A 20,228-nucleotide genomic window follows, 5' to 3' on the forward strand; every position below is an offset into this window, starting at 1 on the left:
TATATATACATGCATTCACTTTTGAGAACATCCTTGAGAATCCTCCAAATCTGCGAGAAGCGTTCATTAAAATCAATTACGCGCGGTTGTAAATCTTTGCCGCGATCGTGTTCTTCGGGGCTCGCCTTACGGAGTCCGTAAGATATTCTGCATTTAACGCAACTCCCGTATTCGGCGAGGATTTATTACGTCACGTAAGATCAAGGATTACCAGTTCCGCACCGTTCGCGCGCGGACGTTCTCCGCCTTCGTCTCCTCTCCTCTTCTCTCTCTCTCTCTCTCTCTCTCTCTCTCTTTCTTTCTTTCTCTCTTTCTCGCAGCCACAGGTACACACATACAAACACACACGCAATGCTCTATAACGCTCTTTCTCCTTCTCGCCCGTGGTGTGGTCACCTCTGCTTTTGGACACCTGCTGCTTCTCGTTGATGCAGACGCGAGCCTGCAAGCGAGGCGCAGCGTCACGTGATCGGACTAGTCGTTCTATGTATATGCGAAACCATCGAATGCGTGTGTACGGAAGGCCAGTGAAAGTAAGTTCCGTCGTTTCTGCCACGTCCTATGCATAACGTGTTTCGCGCTTCATCGTCGGGGGAACGATAATGTTACGACCCTGGCGAGTTTGCATTCCAAATATATGCGATTTGATGTTCGCTCGCTAAAATTGAGTGTTACTAAACGGATCGACGATTTTGCATCGGTCTGTGTGCCGAAATAGTTTTTAGGGCGAAACGAGGACAAGTTAAATTCTTCTCGTGAAACTCGTTTCGGCAAAATCTGCGTAAATAATTTGTTGCGAAAACATAGATGGCCAAACTTAAAGTTGTAACTCTCGTAATCGTGTATTCTCCTACATCGTTTTGAGATACGATTGTGTTGACATAATTTAATTTAAATTTAATTGCATTATATAACTCATGATAAAATTTATACTTGCTGATCTCTATTTGCAAAAAAGCAATAGTCCTCAAATTATTCATTTTCCATCGACAAGAATTTTGCAGAGCGATTTTGTACACGTCGTCCTCTTCGACGATTGCTTCTTTAACTCATTTAAATCAAAAATTTCTCAGCGCTTATTCGTACTATAATTAATTCTCGCCTCTTGCGATTTTTTTGTCGCAATCGCGCGAGGACACGTGCCGTTCGTTCGGAGGCATTTACGCAAATCTGTAACCACGTGGATCGCAGAGAAAGAGAGAGAGAGTGAGATGCAGGAGAATGTCGATAGATAACGCGCGAGAGAAAAAAAAAACAAGTAAAGGAGACGAAGGAAAAAGCGTGGTGGAAAAAGTGACGGCTCGATCGTCGAGGAACGTCGCGAGCGTTCGTACGCAATCTAGTCCAAGCATAGGTGCCACAGCCCTCACAGCCTGGGCTCCTAGGAATCCAATCAATAAATATTACAATGGAACCCCTAGAGAAGTAGGGGCGCAGTATATCCTCCTCTCGCCTTCACCTCCAACCCCTCCATCTCTCTACCGCGCCCCATCCTCTCTCGCGCCGTCATATTCCTCCTCCTGCTAGTCGCTAGTCGGAGGAAAAAGGATCTGTCCTACGTCGCGCTCTCGCAGTCGCTTCATTCCTCGTACATTCGCTCGCCCTCGTCCTCGACCACGTCCGCGAAACTTCGTCTCCCACCCCGTCGTCCGGCCACCCAACCACCCACCCACCCACCCGACCACCCAACCGACCCCCCGCGTACCGTCGCTGCCTCCGCCAGCCTGTGTGCCGTCCTCCCCGCGCACCCCCGCGACTCTCTCGCGCTCTCTATCCGCCTTTTTCTCATCCTCCCGAAGCCCGCCACCAGCCACCACCCGCCCCTTGACGGGCCCTCGAGCCCACCACCGTTTACATTTTACTTTTCTAGTAGCGAATTAAAACCGCGTTCATGCGCAGCCCGTGGAAGGGCGTAATGATTTTTTGAGGGGCGAATCGAGTGGGGTCGCCTACGGTGGTGCACGGCTCGCGGCAGAAAGAGAAAGAAGGAGAGAGGGGGGTAATAGCTCTGGGTGCTACTGTCGAGTTTAGCAGGAGCAGGACGGCGCGCGTGCCGCGCGGCAAGGATACGTACTCGCGCGCATCCGCGAGCGAGCGAGTCAACGCGTTTTTGCTTCGTTAATGTTAACGAACGAGGGGTACATAATTATCGGGGAAAACGGCGGAGCGGATCCCCGTTTATCGATCTCAGCCGAAACATGCAGGAACCATTTTACGGTTTCGTTCCTCTTGTTTCGGAGCAGTAACGTACTCGCATCCGGAGCCGACCGAAAACCGGCCCGGATCGTTTCGCGCGACATCCTATTCCGTGACAACGTTCAACGGGCGAATCTCATCCATCTCTTCCTTGCCGCCGCGCCGCTCGTAAAGCAAAACTGAAGATCGATCTCTGATACGTGCGAGGAATTCGAGAGATCCTGCGAAACGTCCGAACGATGAAAGTCGACGGTCCTCGCGACTAGCGCAAAATTAAATCTTAATAAATTCAATCTTAATAAAGAGATCGTCGATCCGCGCAGGGAAAAAGACGTGCAGAATCCGGCGACGGACGCTATCTTTTTTCTCAGGCTCCGCGAGCGCATCCAAGATTTTTACAGCTCTCGTGGCCAGACTCGACTCGCGGCGGCTACGCGCATTTTCGTCTCATGAACTGATTACGGCGGGGTAGAGCGCGCCGGCGGAGGGAGGGAGGGAGGGAGAGAGAGAGAGAGAGAGAGAGAGAGAGGGAGAAAAAGAGAGAGAGAAAGAAAGAGTGTGGCAGAGGGAAGAGACCAAGATTGTGTGCGGTGTGCGGGGTACACGGGGAGAGAAACAGCCGCTGTGGCCGCAAGCATCAACCTCCCACCATGGCGCTCGTGGCCGGCTCTCTCGTTCTCGCGCGCCTTCAACTCTCACGCTCTCTCTCTCTGCGTACGCACTATTTTTTAGTCCGCACTTATTACGACAGATGTCTCATGCTCCGATAAAGAATAACGGCGGGCAAAGCGGGAGCCTTCCCCCCGCATGCTAGTCCTAACCAGGCTCGGGAACAGCAGCCCGTACTTGGTGCTTCGTCGGCTCGTGGTGTCACTGTAACGCGCCGGTTTACGTTACGCACGTCTCTCTCCTTTTTTTCTTCCGGCTCCTCCTCGTTCCCTCTGTTTCCCTCTCTCATTCTTTCCTCCTCCTCTCTGTCTCCCTCGGCTCTTTCTCTCTCTTTCGTTCTTTCTTTTTTCCCCTCTTTTTTTTCGTTTTCAATTTCGCCATCACACACGCTTCATATCTCGCTTTTAAAACTCCCGAGCCGGTCACTGCCGTCGCGAATCGGCAGCTGCTCCCCGCGTGCGATGCCGCGACAGTGATTATGCCTATCGTGCCCTCGTCCATCCGACCTCGAACTTGTACCGGGGATCGTTGTTTCGATCGCGGGGTGTAAGGACGGACGTGCACTCTCTCCTTCGACGATTGGTGCTGGGACACGTGCTAGGTACGTTCATCCCCTGCCCGAACGTCCATCCGTGCTGTCGATCGTTATCGTCTCGTCTCGCGGTAACATTTCGTATTTCGCGGTCGAAACGAGGCCGGCGGGCTGAAGAGAAAGAAAGAGAGAAAGAGAGAGAGAGAGAGAAAGAGAAGGAGCGAGAAAGGATCCTCCGTCACCTCTCGCTTTCGGTCGTTCGAGTCTCGCGCGTGTTCTTCCCGCGAGTGCGGAGATTTTCGGTCGGTGCGCTTCTCGGGTGAAAGGAGCCGAGACAAACCGGATGAGATTCCGTTTTCCGACGATCGCGGCAGTGCAGCTCGTGGCAACGTGTGCGTATACGAGTGCGGGTATGTTGACGCGCGCGCGCGTGTGTGCGTATGCATGTATGTGCCTTGTCTGAGAGGAAGAAAGAGAGAAAGAGAGAGAAAAAGTGGTGTCCGCGTATGTGGACACGTATGTGTGTTTGCGCGCACGTTGAATGCACCGCGCGCGAGCGAGCGAGCGAGCGAGAGGGAGGGTTGATGCATGCGTACGCACATGTGCACGGTGTGCAACCATTACCGCCAGTAATGAGGGGGTAAATCGGTTCGGACGCGCGCCACTCTGTCTCTCTATCTCTCCCTCTCTCTCTCTCTCTCTCTCTCTTTCCCTCGCAATAAGATCTTCGCAGAACACGCAGAGAAAGAAACGGATGGTTTTCAGACAAACGGCGATAACGAGGGCACCGCCGGGATTCAAGTCAATTGGTACCGCGCGTCGTCGGTGAACGATGATATTTAACTGCGAACCGTGTGCCACACAGTGACAGCCGGCGTGGAGGAAAGGGACCGGAAGACCGTCAGACCGCAGACGGAACCAGAAGTCGGAGGATGGTGGTTTGAAATCGGCGAGACGACACCGGGAAAGGCGACGCACGTGAGAGCGACTCTCTGACAGACTCCCCCCCCACAAGGTAATTAACTCGGGGCTGCGTTCGAGCGCATCGCTCTGGAGTAAATCTTGCCTCGTTAGAGAGCCGTCCGCAGTTTACGCTAACGATAACTCCATACATCACACGGAGATTGGAGGTATATAATCGGCCTTATTCGAATTTCTTAGCTCGCAGCTCTATCCGATTACGCTCGCTCCGCAATTTTTCATACCTCGTTCGTTAATTTTTATTTTCGGTTACTTATCGCCTTGAAGAATCCGTGACAATCCATTTCTTGTCTTTTTCTCGCGTTAATTCGACATCGGAGTGAATTTTTTCTCGTGAAATTTTAATCCCAAAATCATATAAAATCCGTATAAAAATGATCGGTAAAGTAATCCAAGATTTATTTCAGAATTATATATTCTCGTGTTTAATTCAGAGATGGAAATCGGTGCACTCTGAAAATGATTTTTCATATTTATTCTCGTCGCTAGATATACGAAGAAGGTACATTTTTAATATCTGTAACACGGAAAATCGAGTTCATTAGCCGGTTTCGATTCTTAAATTAATCTTGATTAAATCTTGGAACTTCATGCAATGATCAGTACACGATTGATGACCGGAGCATGATCTTTGATCAATATATAGCTTTAGTTTTCGCAATAAGAAAGATTTTATTAGATAACGTTACTTCTTCCCAGTGATAATTCATCGTTGTACTTTGCAAGACGTCGATGTATAATTTCGCGTAAACCTAGTCTCCAACGCTAGGCAACGTTGCGGTTTATTGTCGGTGACGGAAACGCGGACGCGATTAAAATAACGAAGCCCAATTTTCTAACGTCAAGAACCAGCCGAGAAATTATGTACCGATTTCAATTCTCGGTATTCTAATCCGCGATATTCTAATCGTGCATTAGCGTGCATATCGTTAGCCGCCAGACCGATTCATTACGCGAACATAAGGAATGGATTATGTCGCTTCGTCTCTCTCTGCGTTTCCGTCTCATTTTGTGCGTGTGTGTCGCGTTCGGAGCGCACACGTCATCTTATCGCACACGCGGTGTCGTCGCTCCGCAAAACCTGTCATTGCTCACACACGTCGCGCTATTTTTCAACTCCTCGCTCCCGCTCGTGCACCACTCGTCTTCTAAACTATTGATTAGAGATGTACCCCAAGTATGAAAAAAAATCCCCTTCCCCCTTTCGCGTCTTCCTCTCGATCCGCGTGTCATTCAATCGTCGCCGATCTCTCTCCCTCTCCCTTTCTCCCGCGCTCTCACCCTTTCCCCGTGTTCTCCGTATTCCTCCTCGCCCCCGACGACGCGACGGGCGCGCGTTTTCTCTCCCTCTCGTGACTTCTTCCTTCCTCCGCGTCTCCGCTTTCCTCCCTCTCGCGCGGGTACGCGCCCGTTCTCGTATAACGGCGACGACGATCGCCGGCTTTTCGTACATTTTCGTGCGGCCTCGCGGCGTACCGGCCCGACGTGAAGCGGCGCGGGGGGAAAGCGCGGCGCCTTCTCCGGGACGGAGTCGCACAGTCGTGACGTGACGTTTTAGGGGTTGGTCGGTTTCGCTCTGCACACGGCATGCGACGGGGAAGGAGCCTGCTGCGGTGACTGCTCGCTCGCGGCGCCCCCAGTCAAGGTGCAGAAGATTCCGCGCGCGTCGACGTCGTCGTCGTCGTCGTCGTCGTCGTCGTCCCCGTTGCCGCCGTCGTTGCCGTCGTCGTCGCCGCCACCGCCACTGTACCGCCGTGCTGTACCGGTTCTCCGATACTTGCGTACCGCGACGTGTGACCTGGACAATAATCGTCGTCGTCGTCGTCGTCGTCGTCGTCGCGATACGTGAACATCCGGAAATCCGTCACGCGGATGAAACGCGGATCTCGCGCGCGCGGCAAGCGCGAAAGTCGCGGCGCGCTCGATCCTGCCCGCTCGATCATCCTTCTCGTCTCCCCATCCCGCCTCCGCCTCCGCCTATCTAGCTCTCTCTTTCTGTCTCACGCGCGCGCCGCGCCGTCCTCGTTCGATCGCGATCACTTTCGGTGTGGCCGACAGTTCGGGCGGCGGCGACGGCGTGGGGGCGGTGGTGGTGGTTGGTGCGCGCGATGAGAGGGAGCGGAGGGGTAGGAGGATGATCCACGCGCAGGAAGGAAGGAACGACAAAATCGTTTAGTATTTATTTGAAAGTGTATTTACTGATATCCTCGCACCCTCGTTCGCTCGCTCGCGCGAAAACGCTTCCGCGAATCCGTTTTTCGGGGGACGGATTCACGGCCGAGGATCCTATCTCCCGATCTTCACGCGTCGCTATATACGCGTGTCGATCACGCGGGTGTCACGGATCGATCGCGGAACTGCTCGATCTCTCGGATGGAACTTGCGTCTCGATACGGGAGGGACCACCGCGCGAATTCGTGAACGATTCTTTTTCTGTCGCGTGTGTCAAGTGTGTATATATGCTCCATTTCTCTTTTCGCTCGGAGATAAACACACACATAGTTCGCCCGCACGGATTCATTCACGCACGCACGCACGCAGGCACGCAGGCAGCGTCGCTCCGTCGTCATCGTGTTCGGTTCATTGTTTCGGTCATTAGCTTACGCGGCATGACGGCCGATAGGTGTTCCCTCGCGATAACGCGTTCGCACTTGGCAAACTGTAATTCGCGTTGCCGGCCGAGCGTGCCTTAGAAATTGTATATATCGTGCGTATATATCGTGCGAGAAACTACAATACTTGGCTGCACGTGTGTGTTAGTGAAGGTACCGTACTCTCGAGAGGATTACGATCACGGGATCGATCCGTCGATCGCGCGTGTCGAACGGTGTGTGCGTACCTCTCTCGGTCTCGATCCGACGTTTCGGCGGGAGTGTGATGTACAACTTGTGACACATGCCAATTTCCCCAAAACTCCGATCCGGTATTTCCCGCTCGCGTAATCTCCACCCGCGGTCATCCCGCGACCGGCTGTGCGCGGCAAAATTGTGCAAATAGTTACGGCGTTGCTCGCCGGCGTACCGCCGGCAATAAAGCGCGCGAGAACAGCGATAGAGTTGTAATTTTTTCGGCTGTACCAGCCGAATCCAGCGCGCGCGACGCGAGCCCGACGTTTTTTTTTTTTTTGGTCTGTTATCAAACAATGTTCGGTGGCGGAGTTATCTCGCCGATTCGTCACACGTAAATTTAGCAGACTGCGATAGCGCGACCCTAGAAACTCGGAGAGAACGGTTTCTACATATCGGTACGCGATTTAAAGGGAAGGAGACACGAGCGTTTCCCGCCTGCCGACTTTTCCTCGTGTTGCACCACTTCGTCATTTCACTTTCCTATTTTTTTTTTATCGTTATTGTACGCAACGGGAAAAAAAATGCGAGACCGGAAACAATTTAAATTCACGGAGCTCGTGTTATCGATACACGATACGTATACGGTATTCGATGGCATAAATGGATTTGCGAATTCGTTATGCAGATTTTGTTATTTGTTAAAAAGCGACAAAAACGCAGCGGCGCGGCGGCGGCGGCGGCGGCGGCGGCGGCGGCGCACGGTTATCGGTTCCAATTTCGCTAACATTATCTTCGCGAAAACGTCTCTCTCGTTGCTTCTCGTTAAACGTCTCGGCATTTCACCCAGTGCGCGCTAGCACACTCACGCGAGGAACGAGCTTTGTAAATTTGTTTTAAGATCTTTCCTCTTTTTTTTTTATCATTACGCTAAGATAACACTATCAGCGCACATTTAGTGCTCCCGCTTTTATAAGTAGCGGAGAATTATTTAATCAACGTACTCTCAATTGGCTCCGGCTTGACGACCTAATTTTTCCGTATGGCGAAGCGGCGAATTGCACACGGTCCTCCTTAGTTTTTTATTCCCGCAATCCCCGCCTCTTCTCCGCGCAATTGGACAAATAAACGCGTGTCTCTCCTTCCCGCGCCGGCAGTAAGTTTATCTATTCGCAATTCCTCCATTTCTTCTGTAGAATTTCCAATTCATTATTTCACTACGCGTCGCCGATTAACGCGTATCTTTCGCAAGACAGTTTTCGGATTATCACGCATGCAGACGTATTTCGAAGTAGAGGAGCACGAATTGTCTCTTCATTTGTATATCTCAACGTCGTAATACACATTTTTTACATCTCTGTAATTAATCTTGCGTTTCTTACACAATTCTTCCCTATTGTTTCTTAAGCTCGAGTCAAGCCTCGATACAAGAAGCTTCGAACTTGCTGCATATAAATTTATGAAAAATTGATTGCCGGTCGGAAATTACTTTTTATCGCCAATAATTTAAGCCACGTAGAAAAAAATTTAATATCGACGATGTCAAATTTTCTCGTCATTGTAACAAGCGGGGAGAATTGAAACGAGCGGATATCGCAACTGAATTAAATATGCATCACGCGAGGACAAGAATACATTCTCAAGCATCTAATCGCTGTGTGTTATTTTTTTCTTTTAACTCTCTCCAACGTTCTCTCCTCTTTTTTTATAGTCATCCTCCGATTTATCAGGAATATCGCGGTACACATGCAACTGCGATTTGATATCAGTATCGAATGTGTGTACACGTTGCAATTGTGTTTTCGAATGTCGAAATTTGGACTTATCTAAAATTATCAGTTTGCAAGCTTATCGGCGCGCGTCGTGCCCTAGGACGGCATCGTAGCCGAAAATTTTTAATTACGCGCGCGTGCGTCACATTAACGTTTAGTTTTAAGCGGCGAAGCCGATCGGCCGCGCGTGTTTTTTTGCACGCGCGTTCTCGCATCGCGGGCGTCGCGTTTAGATCGCTAAGTGACAGCTCTGTGTTCAGTCCAGTCGGTGGCAGCAAGACGTTCCTTTTTCTAATTGCAGGTGAATAGACACAACGATGGTAGATACACAACATTTTTGCCTGCGATGGAACAATTACCAGAGCAGCATAACCTCGGCGTTTGAAAATCTGCGGGACGATGAGGACTTCGTGGACGTGACGCTGGCCTGCGACGGCAAGAGCCTGAAAGCGCATCGCGTCGTTCTCTCCGCTTGTAGTCCGTACTTCAGAGAATTGCTCAAGGTAAGGACTCCGCTTCTCCCGCCCTCTTCCCTCTTTCGCTAATGCCAGTGAAGACCTTCCGGTTTCACGATTCACGTGAAACATTCGGAGCGGATTTTGCTCGCGAAGTAAACGAGGTCGATTTAGAAGTCAATAGAAAGAAATTCAATCGCCACCCGTTAATGATTATGCGCAATAAACGTTGCACCGTTTCAGAGCACGCCGTGCAAGCACCCAGTGATAGTGCTCCAGGATGTAGCGTTCAGCGACTTGCATGCCTTAGTGGAGTTTATTTATCACGGCGAGGTGAACGTGCATCAGCGTTCTCTCAGTAGTTTTCTGAAGACGGCGGAGGTCCTCAGGGTATCGGGTCTCACGCAACAGACCGACCAGCCCGACAGAGATGAGGTAAGTTTTTCGGGCGCAAATTACGGGGGGGGGGAGGGGGAGGGGACTGAAAGCGGGGGTAATTCCGGTGAGTTTCGGACTTTGACGCTGCGGGCACGTGAGAACGTTGCACGCTGCGTTTACGAGAATTACGAGTGACAATGGAGGTGCGACAGCTGGCGTAAGATTCTATCTCCGTTCCATTTTCTTGACCGTGTCTGTGGCACGTTCGAAATCGAATGCACCGCAATTACGTACGGTTTCGAAGTTTGGTTTAAAAGCGCGTGTAAACATGAGTTTCAACCGTGAGAAAGTGAACACGTATTGTGTGTGGGTATTTGGCCACGACGTAACGTCGAGTAGCTCGCCGCGTATCTCTCGAAAGCTCAAACGTATCTTTTATATACGTTACTTGTTAGACGTTACATTTGGCGAAAGATCCCCTCCGTGTTATCTCGATGCAGAGAGCGCGTCTATCTTGATTCCGACTCGTAATTGTCATAGGTCAAGCAAACAAAGATAAAGCGGCTCGCTCAATAAATTGAAAATCGGTATTTACCGTAAATGTAAAGTATCGAATATCGATACGGTGTCGCGATATCGCGAGACTCTTCAATTTGCTCACCACCCAATCGACCGAACCATCATTTTTGGTGAAATGATTTTTCGATCGATTAAACGACAAATCCGGCTCGCGTATCGCGTATCGCGATGGTCTCAGTAATTACGGCCGATCTGGGAGCGTGTGTAGGAGTGGAGTGTGCGTGCACGCGTGCGTACGTGTTGGTGTATGTGTGTGTGTGTGCTGTAGTCTGTATAATTAATACTACCATTGCCGTTCCATTTTTGTTTTCAGCTGTCGCATGTCCGCGCGTTAGCGGCCGGCGGCAATCACCTGCCGTTCCACGAGAAGTCGGAGGAGACTTTCCCTCGCGGCGGCTCGCCTACACCCGTGACCCCGACGCCGACCACGGTGCAGCAGCTCCTGCGCCGTGCCCAGATACGTCGAAACGAGAGACGCACCCCGGACCCGCACGACGAGTCGGCCAAGAGACCGCGGGTGCCGTCGCCACCGCTCAACAACAATGACGCCACGCCTACGGACTTCTCGATGGTCAAGAACAACCACCTGTCGACGAAGGTGGAGGGCAACGGGGTACACGACGAGAACAGCCTCGTCGAGGACAATATAAAGTGCGAGCCGTTGGAGCTGACCGGCGGCAACGGCGGCGGTAACGCCGGCAACAACGAGGACTCGTCGGATTCCGGCGCCGCGGCGTCGGACCGGCCGCCCGCGTCCGCGAGCAGCAACGAACACGAGCCGGAACCGGAGCACACGTCCGCGCAGAACTTCCTGCCGGAAAGCAAGCTCTTCACGTCGACGCCCGGCAGCTTCAACTTCAGTATGGCGGCGCTCACCACCGATCACACGCCGTTATCAGGTACGTGGGGGACACCGGAGCCCGTGGTGGGCCTGTACGCACAGACCAATTCGCAGCCCTTCGGCTGCGTTCACCCTTTGACCCTTAAGTGCGCGAGTGACTGCTCGATATTAATCTCGGACTATCAACTTTCTATTCAATCTGAGGTAGGCCTCGAATGAAAGGACCTGAAGAAAGGATAAATCTAGATTTTCAGGAAATGTATGTTTTATTTTTCTGCACTTAAGGGTTGAGCGTACGCGACAGATCGTCTCTCCAGCGCACACGGTCTCTGTTCCATATAGCGGTATTTCTCATTACGTGCACGTCGAATTACAAGTCGCGGTTTGAGTCGAGTACATTGGTTACTGCCAACACTTCTGCCTAAATTGTTTTATTTTGCATTTTAAGAAAGATATTCAGTTGCTTCCGTCGATTTGATTTAGACCTTTGTTTGAGCACCGTTTGAGCACGCATCGTCTGTGCGACTGGAGTTCTCGGCTCTTGGCGTATAGCACTCCGCTTTCGCAGTTGACCGATTTTTGTCCGCACCACCCTCGGTCGCATCACCACGCGTTTTTTTTTCTTCTTTAATTGCGAAATTGCGTACAGGCCGTTGTTGAGTTTCTGCGCGCGATGGGATTGCCGTTGCTACGTGTGACGATAGTGAAATTTCCAGGGTTGGGCCACGGCTTGCAGACACCGGATCTAGCGGGCACTTCGCAAGGTAAGGAAAACTTGAATCTCTTTTAGCTCTTTTGCCCTTTTGAAATCATTAGAATTGCTTGAGAAGTCGAGGTAAATCGATATCACGCTCCCGCTATATATGTAGCACTCGTTATCACGCGGCCGTAGAAACGTGCGTTCAATGTGCGTTCTTTTGATTTTTTTAAGGGCACTCTGCGCTACTTTATTATTCTTCCACTGACAGTCGATACATCGCGGCAGACCTCGATCGTACGCGATGTAGCGGTTCGCTCTAATAAAAGTAACTAAGGACTTGTGCAGTTATATCAAACTAACCACAAATCACAAATTACGTGAATGAAAATGTTTACTGGTTGCGGTGAAAGAGCACTACTATCTGCTTGGAAGATTATTAAAATCTCTTCTAATTGGCATGCGTTCCAAAATCATCGATATCATCATTACTATACGGCACCATTTATACGAATCGCCTACATTTTGCATATCATAAAAATCATGTAAAAAAAAATCACTACGCGGAGCACATGCGGCTCCACAGTTTCGAGTGGACACGGCCGAGCTCGGTAACCGTAATCTTACAGCCGAGCTCGGAAATGTAATTCTCGGAATGTCGCGTCGTCCTTGCAAAATTTCGGCGCACAAGCACGCTCGTCGACTGTAACTTATGCTCGTTAACACGTCAAACGTCATTGTGCTACGTTTTAATACACGAATACGATCGAATTTATTATCACGGTTTATCTAAATTCCGTATATAAGAGGTGAATCCGCGCGCGGCACGTTTCACAAATGTACTTTATTAATACGTTATATCTATGTATCGGAAACATATATACGTTGCGTTTGATATTACATATACGTACTTCGCAGATATTACGTCAAAAAAATTATTTTTACTCGTCAATTTTTTCACGCGTCATTTTATAAAGTTTTATAAAAGTGTAGACGTATAATTTTGATCTGTTTATCTATTTATGTTTCAAATCAATATGAGTGTAAGGTGTCCCGGGAAAAATATGCGAGAATTTGAGAATATATTATTCAGAACGGAATATTTGTAACATAAGGCAAAAAGTTAAATAGGGCAGAGCACTGAAATGTATCAAAAATGTATCAACTATAATATTATCATCGATGTGCTATTGCTATACCACGTTTTCATGTTGCTGTCAATACTATACGTAGAATATTTTCGAGTAGCTCATTGTTAATTGTGCCTATAACTTTTGTGAGACATTCATAGACAAGTCGAAACTATACTTCTTAAAAAATGTTCCATAAAGCAGTTTCAGCTCAAATTGGACTCTGGCATCTAAAAATCGTCAAAGAACTAAATAATTCACTCCGGAAATCTTCTCTCTGAGACACCTTGTATACCTCTACCAGTATTTTTTCTTGTTTTTTTTTCTATAGCCGAGGCGGTTGAATAAAGAGCATAGTTACGTGGGCAGAGCGACGCCTTTGGGCCAGACGACAATTTTATCGACTCGCGCGAAAAATTCACGCTGGCCGCAGCAGATACATTCGCTCGAACATCGAACCGCCGTTATTAATGTCGGCACGACGATGTGCACACGCGAACGCAATTGGCGTAAAAGAAATGGAATGGAGTGTGTACCAGTGTTTGGCATCACTGTGCAATATTCGTGGCGCGCCGCGAAATCGTTATCCCGGCGCACCGCGACACCCACGAGAGGGTTGCGTCGCCGGGGCCTAAAAAGAAGGGGGTTAATGACGCGCAGGGCGACGCGCCCCCGGCGTTTGTGTATGCGTATCGCATTCGCCGGTTTCCCGCTCGGGAATTCAACCATCAGCGCCGAATGCTTTGAGTGTCGTTGACATAAGTGTTGCCGATTTCTCGATAATCGATCGTTGACGTGCTTGTATCGCTCGATTGAACGGGCTACGTATCCGTGTGTTGTTAACGTTGCCCCCGTGTGTTAACGTTTTGCAATAGAATCAATATACGCGGCGTGATATCGCCGATATGGCGCCGTGACGTTCGTTGCACGCGTAGGTACGATCGAAGAAAAGAAAAGGAAAGAAAATAATACAATATGATTGATCGATAAAGCGCCGGAAATTACGTCTCGCAACTTCGGTTTCCGGGATTCTCATTGATCTTTCGTATGCGCATAGCACACGTATATTGTCGTAAAAGAGGATGTGATAGGTCTAATAATTTTTTTTTTTCTATCTGTAAAACGGTGCATTCTTAACAATGAAATTATCTACGATAATTAACGAAAGGTGGAAAAAGACGCCAGACGGAATTAGAATGCCGAGTTATGGCGTTACCAAGTTATTACAAGTTTCAACTACTATACGAAACGGGGAATTAAACGAGAAACGGGAATGCCGATGGCGACCCGTATATCGAAAATCATCGCACTGCCGACGCGCGTCGAGAGAGACGGGGCCTGACCGCTTACGTCGACGTAATGGCGCGATTACATCGCTTAAGGTGATACAGGAGTCGCCCTCCCCGCTAACGATAATGGCAAATAATTACGGGAACGAAGAATGGCGTACTTGGGTGTGCGTGACCTTCCACAAGCGGATTTCGGCAGCCGCGCCGTATTGAGCGCGCTCGCGTCTGAATGCGAGTGTGTGCGGGGAAAAGAATAAGGAATATATCCGATCGAACGCGACGTATGTGTGTGTGTGTGTGCGTGTCTGCGTGCGTTTTCGTGGCTTCGACCGAGTCTCAGCTGGCGAGAATGTTCCCCGAGTTGACGGCAGTCGTCATCGGCCGCGACGGAGACCATGATAGTCTGGCTGACGCATTTTTTCGATTGCGCATATATCTTTTTCGCTAGTATCCTTGGGGAGGGGGGAGGAGGAAATCGGAGCCGAGGGGGTTGGGAGGAGGAGAAAACTTTGACAAATGCGCGACAATCAGTCGATCGGTCGATCGGTCGGTTGTGCAAATTCAGGTGCGGCCTCGCATTGTCGATTAATATTTGAACGGCTGGCTTATACTAGGTTAGTACTGAAAAAGTTTATCGCCAAAGAACGCAAAGCGGGGGAAAAGAGAGAGGGGGGAGAGAGAGAGAGAGAGAGGGAGAGGAGGAGAAAGAGGAGGAGGCGGATTGGGGACCGCCGCGTCGATAAGGCTGCAGATGTTATCCGCGAATTTCAAGGTCCCTCTATCTCCGACGAGAACGAACGTGGCCAACTAAACATTGGCCTAACTAAAAATACGACGACCTTGGTACGCCACTCACGTTCCTGCCACTCACTCTCCGCGAATCATTAGATACATTAAATTATATCTTGCCGGTTCGCGCGACGAACGAAAGACCAGCGCGACCGGCGGCTTTTGAGGATCAATAGGTCTCTTTTTTTCTTTTCTCCGCTAGTTTCGGCGAAGAATATCTTGCGACACGCAGCAGCAACGCGGACGGCGCACTCGCTGCTGACCGGAATTTATGCAATGTCACTCGTCGAGAGAGAACAGCCTCGCGCGAAACCGATCACTGCGAAGGCGTCTCGTCGGGCGCATCTCTTACGAAGATTCAAGATATTTATCACGCTTACGGGGGTCTCAGGAGCATTAGCAACCCCTTCGCTGCGAAGGGTATACGGGGATACCGTTCGAGGAACGTGCGCTGCGTTTGTACGCTGTTTATGCATTTAACACTTCGTTCGGAATATTTCAAAATATCTCGTGGGCGTTAACTTTCGAAAGTATTCGATAAATTGTTTGTCGTTATATGATAGCTTCGCGTATTCTAATCCTAATATTTGTCATCAGTCGACTGCAGTCATTTCGCGTTCTCTGTCGGAAGGGTTTAACGAATTAAATGTGTTTGTCGATAAATACCAGTAGACTGAGTAGACAATTCTTCGGAACTGATGTAATTTTTAGTAGACGATACACGATGCTCGTCATGTTCGACGTGACGATCGCTGCTAAAGTTAAGCGCGGCGGGGTCTTAACGGCGGAGCAAATGATAATGACGCGATCTTGGCATTGTTTCAAAAGCTAAATGCGATATTTACGGTGAACTCGACGCCTCTTGCACGCTCCCGAGCAATGTTCGTGAATCAGTATATTGCCCTTCGTTTTGCATTCAAGTTCGCGGGACGTAATCGAGAATTAGATTCGGCAGTATTTTTAGGACCGAGAGCTACTCTAGCTTTCGCGGATACGACGGCCCCCTTCTTTTCATTAACTAACTGCGTGCTTCATCGCGTGCTTAATCGTCGACAAGAACCGCAAGATCGGTTCTGAGTCTGAACTGAAAGTCTCTTTGTCCCGGTTCGCTGCAATTATGACGTTGGTAATTATCAGTGGAGATTTCGAGGTAAAGTGGCGCGACGTTTTTTCTTTAACTCACACATTATTTGACATTATATACATCATTTTATTCAATTTCAGTTATCGCAAATTGCGATGTAATAGAAAATGTCTCTTATCTTCCAATATTTTTCTTTTGTATTTAAAATCCTTGAACACAATGCGAGAAACGATATTTTGATCGGACAGCGATGGGCGACATTGATCCAGCATGGGATGCGTATGCGTTTGGAATGAAAAGTAAAACATATTAACTTCCAAAATAGCAATCGCGTTCAAGGAACGTGACTAAAAAGTCAGTTATAAGAGCTTGGAGAGGGAGAGCGGGAGCACATCGAATTCGCGCGTGCATTCTTTTGCTTCTCTTTTGGAGCCACGTATTCTCGTTTCTCTCGTGAATACTTAATTTGTTCCTCGAAAATGCATTTAAACCGAGACGTACAGCGTATCGGCCTCGCATGGCGCTCCGATTATTTTCCTTCTTTTCGGACGCGTTCTTTCGTAGAGAGACGCAGATAGGTGGTAATCTGTCGCAAAGTTTAGCGCAGCACGAAAATATCGATTGCGAGGTTGAATTTCGAAGTGCGGTTTATCTTCTTTTTACGCTTGTGTATCAGGAGGCGTGGCAAAGTCTCGATGCACCGGTACTAAACAAATATTTGTTCTATCGCTTTTTAGCACCGCATAGAGAGAGAGGGGGGGGGGGGAGAGAGAGAGAGAGAGAGAGAGAGAGAGAGAGAGAGAGAGAGAGAGAGAGAGAGAGAGAGAGAGAGAGAGAGAGAGAGAGAGAGAGAGAGAGAGAGAGACAGAGAAAAGAACGTATTTTTGCGCACCTTTCCTTTTTTTAATCTCAATGCCCCTTTTGTCAGCAATCTTAAAACGCTCTCGCACTTCGGGCGCGGTTCGTCCTTTTCGGCGTGTCAACTCTAAGCGATATATAATGGATAGAGGCGCATATCGATCCACAAGGTGAACCACCGCTTCTTCGAGGCACTACGTTTCACTTTTTGGATTACATCTTTAAAATGGAGTCCGGGAAGATTATTCGTATCAGCTCCAAAAGACCTGTCTGATAGACCTCCCGGATTGAATCTAGAATTCGTTTAGCGAGATCTCGACGGACGACCGTCATCAGCTCCCATTAATCTTGTTCCTAGTTGTTGTTCCCCAGGATTTCGTGGCTTAGAATACACCACGCGTGTACACACGTGGCATTTTGCTGGATTCCATACGTATCGGATGTAAAGGTCGTCGGTTCGCGTTTTAGCTTTTCCTCTCTTTTCCTTTTTATCCTTCCTCGCGATCGCTCATACGATGCGTTCGGCTTTTAAACTCGCTGCTGATACGAGGAGGAATTTCGGTTGCGTAACACCCGAAAGTCACGGGAGAGAGAGAGGCAAAGCGAAGCCGGGCATGCCATCTCGCGAGGCTGCGAATAAATGGCACGCGAAATTTTGTCAGTTTCTGGCTGGATGATATGGAGTCTCTCGTTCATGTCTGTTTATTCGATACCGCGAGCGCATCTCCTCTCTCTCTCTCTCTCTCTTTCTCTAATATACCTCGTCCCTCTCCGTACTATCTCCCACCTCCCCTCTTTTACCCAATCCGTCATTCAGCCACCGTCACTTCGTTGCTGTTTCGGTAGTTGCGATCGTGCTGATGCACAGTGGCTCTCATTTTTTTTGCGCACTCGCCCATAAATCTCCCCGTTCGTTCATCCCGCTACGCGTAACACGTGCGTCACGTGTGGCAAAAAGACAGCCGATTCCTTTCTCTTTTTTTTTTTCTCTTTAACGCGATACGCCGGAAGTTGGGTCGCCGGAAGTGTCGTCGCGGGAAACATCGAAATTGATAACGGGCTTTCCGTGCGACTTGGTCAGAAATGATTTACAAAGCGATGCACTATTGTTCACGGTCATGCATAATTAATGTTTGATAACTGTTTTTTTTTTACATTCTACATTAGGATTGCGCGTGAAAAAAAGATCATCCTGCGTCAAAAGTCCAATTTTCATTTTCGACGAGTTCGATGATTTCAGTCGATACGCGTTATCGAATAATTGAGCTATCGCCCGTTTTAATCCCTTTCGAACATTTATATTTCAATATTCCAAATATACGCGTGTAAAATTGATTGATAGATTTACGACTTGTTAATTTCGAAAGGTCGGAAATTTCAAACATCACGTTCTCTCCTAAATCCCGATAAATTTTTAGCCATTAAGATTATCCAAATTTTCGAAATTACACGTTTTTCGTAGCCACGTGTAATTTCGAAGATCTAGAATTTTTTTTCGACATTTTGAGACGAACTTAAGTAATCCGGAAAAGGATTGCACTGTTTGCGGTCACCGAGATGCATCCGGTTCGGGACTTTGCTCTCCTAGAACGTCCTTTCCTCGCGGTACTCCTCTCGCGAGTTTCTCGGTCCACGTGACCGTAGGGACGCCGCGTGCCGCGAGAGAGCCCGGATTAGGGAACCCCTGCCGCGCGGCATTAACGGTACGTATTCTCGGATGGACGCGCGACGCCCGCCAAGGCCAAATGAAAGTTCGCTCCGAACCAAATCCGACGGAATTTTTTATCTGTAGTACGTACTTATCGGGGATACGCTCAGGTCTAGCTGCTTGTTTTCGCTTGTGCTATTATCGATGAACTTGAGGTGACCTCGAAAACTGCGCAACAGTGTGGGGATTGGGGCGAGGTGGCGAGGGCGCGGGGGCGGAGGACGCGACAAGTCGGCGGAGGGAATTTGAGAGACGAGCAGTGTTAGAGAAATGGCGAGGCGATTCGGAGAGAGGGGCTATAGAGGAAGGCAAGAGAGAGAGAGAGAGAGAGAGAGAGAGAGAGAGAGAGAGAGAGAGAGAGAGAGAGAGAGAGAGAGAGAGAGGAAGGGGGCAGGGGGCACGGCGATTGCACTTTCGCTCTGTCGTTCGTCGTCATGGCCCACGATCTTCCGAACGAATCTTTCAAACAAAGCTCTTTCCTTTTCCTCGTAGGTTCTCGTCGATTAGGGTACACACATCGATCACAATAATCACGACACAAATGAGCGACGTCATGCTGTAGTATGACGGAGATATCGTGGTGGTGAAAGAAAGAGGAAACCGATGATCGCATCACTGGCGATTATGACTACATAGACTTTCCTTGATGTTATCAGCGATTATCTATTCAGATAAACGCGTTCCTTTATCTGAGATTTCTGTGAGGATAGACGCTGGGAATATATGCAAGCGATAGATACAATCAATTATACGTCGCAAGTTACGATGAACTTTCTCTTTGTCGTTAATATCGCGTATCTAGTCGAAAATAAAATAAAATAACCGGAACGACCGGAAAATAAAGAATGCGCGATATAAAGTCACTTAACAGTGACATCGATATAAGCAATTGTAATTCTCGCCTCGTAATATCTACCGAATAGAAATATTATCGTTTTTTCATATTATAACGATTCTATAACTGTATTGTTTATCGTTAAAAAATATTCCAATATCGCTATTACCCGGTTGACCTTCGCGTATGGTCCGAACGATCGCGCGTTATTACCGAAATGATAGAATTTAATGAGACGTTTATGTAATTGAATGCATCTTAAATCGCTTCCATGCTTTTCGAAATCTCTCTCTCTCTCTCTTTCTCTCTCGTATAATCTGAAGAAGATTAGCGCGGAGAGACGGAGAGCAAGAAGTGCAACTGGCTTATATCTCTAACAGCCCGCTGTTTGCGCCTGTTAGAGAAGCCAACGAGTGCTCCTCGCTAAGAATAGCGATGCACAATCTACATGAGAAAACTTCTCGAGTCGCTTTGTGAGATGTCTCTTGCGCGTCGTAAAACATGTGCTCTCTCTCTCTCTCTCTCTCTCTCTTCGTTGTCCGAACGGGTTTGGCTAGAGAATAGCGCGGCCGCCGTGCGTGCACACTCCGCAGCCCAGCATCCTCCCTCCGTTTCCTCCGGCAAGCGTAGAGAAAAGGGGATCGCTTGT

At 48.9% G+C, this 20,228-nt stretch overlaps 1 protein-coding gene across 14 annotated transcripts in view; it reads left to right on the forward strand.

Annotated features, from left to right (window-relative positions):
- Br (broad-complex core protein) overlaps positions 1 to 20,228 on the forward strand; it is a 50,187-nt gene that overhangs the window by 11,799 nt on the left and 18,160 nt on the right. The window contains exons 1-6 of one of the 14 annotated variants that reach the window (XM_071777410.1): positions 2,991 to 3,466; positions 4,163 to 4,412; positions 9,238 to 9,439; positions 9,635 to 9,826; positions 10,662 to 11,247; positions 11,906 to 11,953. In XM_071777410.1, the coding sequence (XP_071633511.1) occupies positions 9,254 to 9,439; positions 9,635 to 9,826; positions 10,662 to 11,247; positions 11,906 to 11,953 (1,012 nt within the window). In that variant the 5' untranslated portion in view covers positions 2,991 to 3,466; positions 4,163 to 4,412; positions 9,238 to 9,253. The other 13 variants (XM_071777401.1, XM_071777404.1, XM_071777414.1 and 10 more) reach the window with 13 other exon arrangements.

Source organism: Temnothorax longispinosus, chromosome 5 (assembly GCF_030848805.1).
Source record: "Temnothorax longispinosus isolate EJ_2023e chromosome 5, Tlon_JGU_v1, whole genome shotgun sequence".
Lineage (NCBI taxonomy): Eukaryota > Metazoa > Arthropoda > Insecta > Hymenoptera > Formicidae > Temnothorax > Temnothorax longispinosus.